Source organism: Octopus sinensis, linkage group LG5 (assembly GCF_006345805.1).
Source record: "Octopus sinensis linkage group LG5, ASM634580v1, whole genome shotgun sequence".
NCBI classification, from domain to species: Eukaryota; Metazoa; Mollusca; class Cephalopoda; order Octopoda; family Octopodidae; genus Octopus; species Octopus sinensis.
The window spans coordinates 34473455-34482169 of record NC_043001.1 but is presented as its reverse complement, the minus strand read 5'-3'; the positions used below and the strand labels follow the sequence as shown (position 1 = coordinate 34482169).

Genomic DNA, 8715 nt, shown 5'->3' with positions numbered 1-8715 from the left:
ATATATATATATATATATATATATATATATATATATATATATTTATAATATATATATTATATATCTATATATATATTTATATATATATATATATATATATGTATGTATATATGTATGTATTTATTTATTACAGGGTGGGACAGAAAGGACTGACGTTTGTGAACAATTCACAAAATCATTAATTTTAGCTGTAAACAAATTTTATTGATATTAATGTGTTTGTATTGAATTAGCATTCGTCAAAATCAAGTGTGGAAAACAACATCCATCATGTGGTGTCTGTTTTCATTGATGTGTCTGACGCGTTCAACATTTTCCGGGGTCCATACCATTCGTGGCGCTCCCACCGGTCTCCTATTCATTTGTGTACCACGTGTACGAAGTGCATTCACCCAAACGCATCATTGTGTTACGGCTGGGAACAGCCTGATTTCGGTGAATGTTGAAGTGGCGCCGAAAATCACGCTGAACAGCTGTGACAAACTCGTTATTCTTCACGTAACTGTCGTAGGCAAACACGTGATGCTCTATCGTCCACAGCGCAATGGCTTCACCTGAAAATAGAAAAAAACAAATGTTAAGACATCACGGACCGAACGGTACCTGTCGGACATATGTCCCTTCCTCTGGGGCCAAGTGATAGCCATTTCAAAAACTTCCGTCCTCTCTACTCCACCCTATATGTATATACGTACGCATATACATACACACACACACACACTATATATATATATATATATATATATATATATATATATATATTATCACAACACACCCACACACTATATATATATTATTATATATTATTTATATATATATATATGGAAGGATTGTTTTCATAAGGTCCATGTATCGCCTTGACCTTCGAAACGTGGAGTAGATGAAACAAAGGCGACTGAAGAAGGGGAAATTTCCTTGTTTTGTATGTCCAGTACTCTATTTTTTCGTTGTTTAAGAAAAACGTTGGTTTTGTGTTTGTGTTTTCGTTTCTCATTGTGTTCGACGTTTCTTTTTGGTGTTCTGTACCCATATATGCATGTATATATACATGTAGAGGTAGGTACGTACATATATGTATGTATATATTTCTTTCTTTCTTTCTTTCTTTCTTTCTTTTACTTGTTTCAGCCATTTGCCTGCGGCCATGCTGGAGCACCGCCTATAGCCGAGCAACTCGACCCCGGGACTTATTCTTTGTAAGCCCAGTACTTATTCTATCGGTCTCTTTTGCCGAACCGCTAAGTGACATATGTTTTATTTATTTATTAATTTATATATATATATATATTTGTATGTAGTATATGTGCATCTGTATATACGTATACACACTCAGATTGAGAGAGAGATTGCCTTCAACTCAAAGGTACGAATCAACTTGAGAATTACGTTAAGGGTCTACGCATCTGCAGGTATATTCAGCCTCTTACACGTTAACTCAGGTGCAGATAATTCAATTTATTGAACAGCTAAATCCTCACCGTGGAATGACGGAGATCCACCACACACGCACCACACACACACACACACTCAAAACCACTACCACGGGCTGCGTCAAGCGATCATCCTCAAACTAACGGGGACGGGAGGTGACACAGTTGCATACACGTATGCAGAATTACACACCCGCATGTGAATACGTATAGATACTCGTATACACTCACGATATATACACTTGCGCATATAATTACGCATGCGTAGACACACTACTGCATGGAGAGTACTTGACGTTCGATTTTTGGGGGAGCGTGCAGGAGTTTGTGGGAGTTTGCGGGAGTGTGTTGGTGTTATAGGTGGCGCTGGTCGTGGATAAAAGGTAAGGGGTAGAATCATTTTGTTTTTTTTTTTATTTTTTTTTATTTCAAACAGATAAAAATAATTTTTTTTAGTTACTCAATTATTCTTTTGAAGCAGCCAATACCTAGACGCCCCACCACCACTAACGATAGCAATACCACACCACCACCATACCACCACCACCAACAACAACAACAACAACAACAACAACATTTACGATGCGAACTCCACAAACATTATAATATAACATTAACAATACGATTACAACCCGCTTTAGTAAATGCGTGTGTATATATATATATATAATATTATAGATATATATATATATATATATATATATATATATACATATATTCTATAGTATATATATATATATATATATATATATATATATATATATATATATATATGCATGTATGCATGTGTGTATGATGTCTGTGTGTAAATATAACCATTACATACGATTACTACCCGCTTTAGTAATTGTGTATATATATATATATATATATATATCTATATATATAATATATATATATATATATATATGTTATATATATGCATGTATGCATGTGTGTATGAATGTCTGTGTGTGCGTAGATAGAGAGAGGAAAGTGGGGAAACGAAGAAGCAAAAACAAAAAGACAAATGAAAAAAAAACGTAAAAGGAAAGCAAGAATTAATTAAAAAGACGGCATTTTTAAGAGGGAATGCATCCGTTAATTAAAAGGGGTTTGTTGTTCTTTTTTTCTGTGAATACCTCTTTTCTGTTCTGTATTTTTTTTCCTATTTTTTTTAATAATATTCTTTCATGTATGTTTTTTTTTAAATTTTTTTTTGGCTCCTTCTGTCGTATTAAATTGAAAGTTTGCAATTTTTTTTTTATGTGTGTGTGTGTGTGTTTTTTGGGGTGGGAGGGTTGTTTTTGGTTTCGGAAAGAGCTTGGTGTATTATGTTTTAAACGGGTTGTATTGTTGTGGTTGTTGTTGCTGTTTTTAATGGTAGAGGTGGTAGTGGTGGTGGTGGTGGTAGTGGTGGCGGCGGCGGCAGCGGTCGGTGTCGTGCTAGTGATGTTTCCTTTGCTCCTTCTTTTCATCCTCGTCATCATCAGCAGCAGCAGCATTGTCTTCTTCTTCTTCTTCTTCTTATTCTTATTATTATTATTATTATTATTATTATTATTATTATTATTATTATTATTATTATTATTACTATTATTATTATTATCATTATTATCATTATTATTATTATTATTATTCTGCTACTACTACTACTACTTCTTTTTCTTTTCTTCATTATCATCATCATCATCATCTTCTTCTTCTTCATCATCATCATCATCATCTTCTTCTTCTTCTTCTTCTGCTTCTTCCTCTCCTCCTCCTCCTTATCATCATCGTAATCATCGTCACTCCACCACCATTGGCAGCATCCTCATCATCACCATCGTCGTCGTCGTTATCATCATCATCATCATCATTATGATGATCAGCATCATCATCAGCAAAGTCTTTTTTTCTTCTTTATCTTCCCTTGCCCCACTCCCCTTTATTCCTCCTCTCCTCTCCTCTCCTTTCCTCTTACCTCTGCCATTCCCTTTTCCCCCTACTCCTCCTCCTCCTCTTCCTTCTCCTCCTACCCCTCTTCCCCTCGCTTGCTACTTGCTGCGTTTAAATATTGTCAGACAGAATTGCATTAATGTTAACAAAAAGAACAAAACGAATAAACAAGAACACATATAAAACCTCGAAAGTACGTCACAATGAAGACAGAATATAGCATTGCTCTAAACAACACGAAATTCCTTTCAATTTTGAAAAATAATGGCAAATAACCATCTCTGTTTTAAAGATTCTATGAAATGAGATTAAGCAATAACGTGTTGAAACACTCAGATGTCTGCATTGGTTAGGGGGGAGCGTGGGTTAGGGTTAGGGTTAGGGTTAGGATGGGGGGACAGTAAAAGAAGAAGAAGACAAAAAGCTAAGGGTGAAGATGACGATTATGGTGGTGGTGGGTAGGTGGGGGGTGGGATGATGATGATGATGATGATGATGATGAAAGTGAAGGTGATTGTGGTGATGGTGGTGGTGGTGGTGGTGGTGGTGATGATGACGAATGTGACAATGATGATGATGATGGTGAAAGTGAAGAAGATTGTGGTGATGGTGATGGTGCTCATGAATTATGATGACGAATGTGACGATGATGATGGTGGTGGTAGTGAAGGTGATTGTGGTGATGGTGGTGGTGGTGGCAGTGGTGGTGCTTGCTGGTGATGATGATGGTGCTGCTGCTATTGATGATGGTGATGGTGATGAATGTGACGATAATGATGAAGATGGTGACAGTGCTGGTGGTTAGTGGTGGTGGTGAGGGGTTGATGATGATGATAATGATGATGATGATATCGACAACAACGACAATGACGACGGTGATGATGATGATGATGTTTGCGGTGAAGGGGATATGGTAGTGGAGGTGGTGATGGGGATGCTGTTGGTAGTGATGACGGTGGTGATGTGGGGTATTGATTCTCATGGTGGTGGTGATAGCGACAGTAGCAGTGATGATAACGGCAATGGTGATGATGATGATGATGAGGAGGAGGACGAGGAAGAGCAGGAGGTTGGCTATCTAAATTTATCAAAGATAGAACAGTAGTAACGAGAGAGAGAAAGAGAACGAGGAAGATAGAAAGAAAGAAAGAAAAAAAGAAAGAAAGAAAGAAAGTAAGAACGAAAGAAAGAAAGAAAGAAACGAAAGAAAGAAAGAAAGAAACGAAAATAGAAAGCAAAGACGAGAGTAGTGATTTAAACTTAAGTACATAATGGTTTGGGTGAGATTGGCACCATTAACGATGCCTTCAGTTCGGTCGAATGACAGGCAGAAACGACAAAAAGATTTTGGCATACATGTCTTTGAGCAACGTTCTACAGTTTACTATATTAGCAGTTTCAATCAGATGTCACAAGTGATGCTGGGACGTTGCTGTTGTTGTTGTCGTCGTCATCTTTGTGTTGTTGTTGTGGTTGCTGCTGCTGCTGCTGCTACTACTGCTGCTACTGCTGTTGTTGTCCGTGTTGCTTTCCTTCTTATTTAGTCCCAGGTGAATTTTTGCTCCTACTCTTTTACTCTTTTACTTGTTTCAGTCATTTTGAGTGTGGCCATGCTGGAGCACCGCCTTCAGTCCGAGCAAATCGACCCCGGGACTTATTCTTTTGTAAGCCTAGTACTTATTCTATCGGTCTCTTTTCCCCGAACCGCTAAATTACGTAGACGTAAACACACCAGCATCGGGTGTCAAGCGATGTTGGGGGGACAAACATAGACACACAAACATATACACAAACATACACACGCAAACATATACATATATACGACGGGCTTCTTTCAGTTTCTGTCTACCAAATCCACTCACAGATAGCGCAAGGTATCTTGCTCGGCACGCTTACGCTTTTCTATCATCTTCTAGGCACAACAGCTAAATTATTCTGGTGTCACAATAAGAAACTTAATGTAACACCTACAAAATCCTCAGTCTCACTTCTTACCCGTTAAAGGGGAGGACACAAAAAACAATTAATCCTCGACATAAAGCACACGCAGAAAATTAAAATATTATGATTTACATACAGTGCCTCTGCTCTCAACAACACCACCACCAGGAGCATACAGAAGTAGCCTGGACAGGTCAGAGAGTGCAATACGTTGATACTGCACCCAACGGTATTATGCATTTTATTTACCCGAATGTGCCTTAAAGTCTTCAGCATGACGGAAACATTGTGTAAAAAGGAAAGTTGGGTATATATATTAAATAAGATTGCTCGATCGAGGCTAGTGTCACAAAACTACATAGCAACACCAACAAAACCAACAAGAACAACGATTTTTCATTTAGGAAAAGGGCCAGCAATTTTGAGGCTTGGTATTTTATTTTACCTATTCCGAATGTATAAAACGCAAATTTGACCTCGGCAGATTTTAAACTCACAACCTTAAGATCCAGAACAAATACCGTAAGACATTTATTCAAACAGGCTGACGATTCTTATTTCTTTATTTACCACAAGGGGCTAAACATAGAGGGGACAAACAAGGACAGACAAACGGATTAAGTCGATTACATCGACCCTAGTGCGTAATTGGTACTTAATATATTGACCCCGAAAGGATGAAAAGCAAAGTCGACGGCAGACGAAATACCTATTTCTTTACTGCCCACAAGGGGCTACACACAGAGGGTACAAACAAGGACAGACAAACGGATTAAGTCGATTATATCGACTCCAGTGCGCAACCGGAACTTATTTAATCGACCCCCGAAAGTATGAAAAGCAAAGTTGACCTCGGCGGAATTTGAACTCAGAACGCAACGGCAGACAAAAAATTTCGCCCGGCGTGCTAACGTTTCTGCCAGCTCGCCACCTTCAAAAACACAAGTAGTAATACCAACATATGTTGGCAAATAAAAAAAAATGCACTTTCTGTCTCACCGTCTCCCTAACAACTCCGAATTTTCAATATTATGTTTGACAACAAAAATAGTATTATGTATTCTAGAAAGCCTAATAAATGATGTAATTTAATCCTCACAAATATAAACACAACGGAAAACTCGAGTTCCTTAAAATATCGATCACGTCAACAGGAAAATTAATCGAAAAGCAATAGTTAGTTAGTTGGAAAAGAAAGTGATAAAAAGCAAACACTATGCTTCGGATAATTTAATGATATCAAATAAATGATTTATTTTTATAGTCTTATGCTAATTTAATATGACTGTCAATTAAAACTGTTGTAAAGAGACGTTACGGGAAGCAGAAACAGCATATGTAAATGATACGTATAAACATAAACCCACACACAGTTTTATACTTGTGTGTGTATGCACGATTGCATGCATTTATGTACATATATGTGGGGGGGCGTGCGTCTATGTATGTGTGTACAAGTTGTTTCTAATGAAGGAAGAGAAAGTACTCAATACAGAATAAAGAGTATGTCCTTGCTTAAATTTTACACTTACATACTCAGCCAGACTGCAGTTCATTAATGTTAAATTACTCACGCACTACGTATGTACGCAATCGTGAGGTTGAGAGTTAGCTACTCGGACCTGGCTGCGTGTTATATTCTTGAGAAAGACACTTTGTACCACGTTGAACAAGTTGCGACGTCACTGGTGCCTAGCTGTATCGGTTTTTGCCTTTCCCTTGGATAACATCGGTGGAGTGGAGCGGGGGTGGAGGCTGGTGTGCTTGACCGACTTCTGGTCTTCCATAAACGACTTTGCCCGGACTTGTGCGTCGGAGGGAAACTTTCCAAGGGCACTCTTGTGGTCATTCATAATCGGAGGGGATCTTTGCTCTATATGAGTATACATACCAGTTTGTGTGTGTGTGTGTGTGTGTGTGTGTGTGTGTGAATATGACGATGGCTTCCTTGGCCGAAACTTCGAAGTCCCTATCTACAACGTTCTTGTATAAGAATGATAAATTTAGTACCCTACAAAATTATAGAGTAACCCATCAGATTCATGTAAAATTGTCTTTATCATAACTAAACATAAAAATAAACATTAATATATATATATATAGGTGTAGGAGTGGCTGTGTGGTAAGTAGATTGGTTCTGGGTTCAGTCCCACTGCGTGGCACCTTGGGCTACTGCCTTCTGCTATAGCCTCAGGTCGACTAAAGCCTTGTGAGTGGATTTGGTAGACGGAAACGAAAAGAAGCCCGTCGTATATATGTATGTATATATATATATGTGTGTGTGTGTGTGTATGTTTGAGTGTCTATGTTTGTCCCCCCCCCCAACATCGCTTGACAACCGATGCTGGTGTGTTTACGCCCCCGTAACTTAGCGGTTCGGCAAAAGCGACCTATAGAATAAGTACTAGGCTTACAAAGAATAAGTCGATTTGGGGTCGATTTGCTCGACTATGGCCACAGTCAAATGACTGAGACAAGTAAAAGAGTAAAAGAGATACATACATGTGTGTGCGTTCGTGCGCGCGTGCGTGTGTGTGTGTGCGTGTGTGTGCATTAGTCACACATATTTTGCAAATCCAGTAGAAAAATTTCTAGCACCTAAGTTTATCCACGCAATTAATAGGCGCAATTCCCATTCAGGAGTGTGTAAAACCTAACAGCAAGTAAGGAGGTTAATGCCAATGTTATGATGCAATTGAAATTTTGGAAAATATAGAATATATATAAGAGAGTGACCTGGTTTTTGGTAAGTCTGTGAAGAAATGTCAATAAGGTGCGTCTTATCTCTAAGCGCGTACATATAGCAGTGTGTAGGAAACTCCTTTTCATCAGTATGCAGAATCGCATGCTTGTGTATATATATGAACAAATAAACGAATATATATATATATATTAGGAATAATTATAACTGTGTAGAACTTGCAGACTTGTTCATCCTCAAACTTTATTTCCTCTTATTTCACAATTTTATACAGCATATTTTTATGGTCATTATGACCAATGCATCCCTCCCAACTCACACACACATACACACACATAGGCGCAGGCGTAGGGGTGACGTAAGAAGCGTGCTTCCCAACTACATGGTTCCGTGTTCAATCCCACTGCGTGGCACCTTGGGCAAGTGTCTTCTGCTATAGCCTCGGGCCGACCAAACCCCATGCGTGGCTGTGGTAGACGGAAATATAAATATGTGTGTGTATGTGTGTAATTCTAAATCTCTTAAAGAGAGATATTCAGTAACAGTTTTTTAAAGTAAAGGCTATTTGCCAACATAATGTGGCTGTCTTGGAAGGGATGATTGTTGCTGTTATTTAGCCTCAGGAAACATCGTTTCCAACTGGCTATACAACACAATATCCGTGTCCTTATATTTTCGAGCAGGGAGTCCATATATGTATATATATGTATGCATGTATGTATG

The 8715-nt window shown here is 38.3% G+C and overlaps 1 protein-coding gene across 1 annotated transcript in view; it reads right to left on the bottom strand.

Moving 5' to 3' along the window:
- Positions 1 to 354: 354 nt before the first annotated feature.
- LOC115212108 (putative uncharacterized protein DDB_G0289263) overlaps positions 355 to 8715 on the bottom strand; it is a 31631-nt gene continuing 23270 nt past the window's right edge. The window contains exons 5-7 of the mRNA XM_029780949.1: positions 8562 to 8610; positions 5737 to 5791; positions 355 to 554 (exon numbers count right to left, since the gene is read on the bottom strand). Coding sequence (XP_029636809.1) covers positions 355 to 554; positions 5737 to 5791; positions 8562 to 8610 — 304 coding nt within the window. The remainder of the gene's footprint in view (positions 555 to 5736; positions 5792 to 8561; positions 8611 to 8715) is intronic.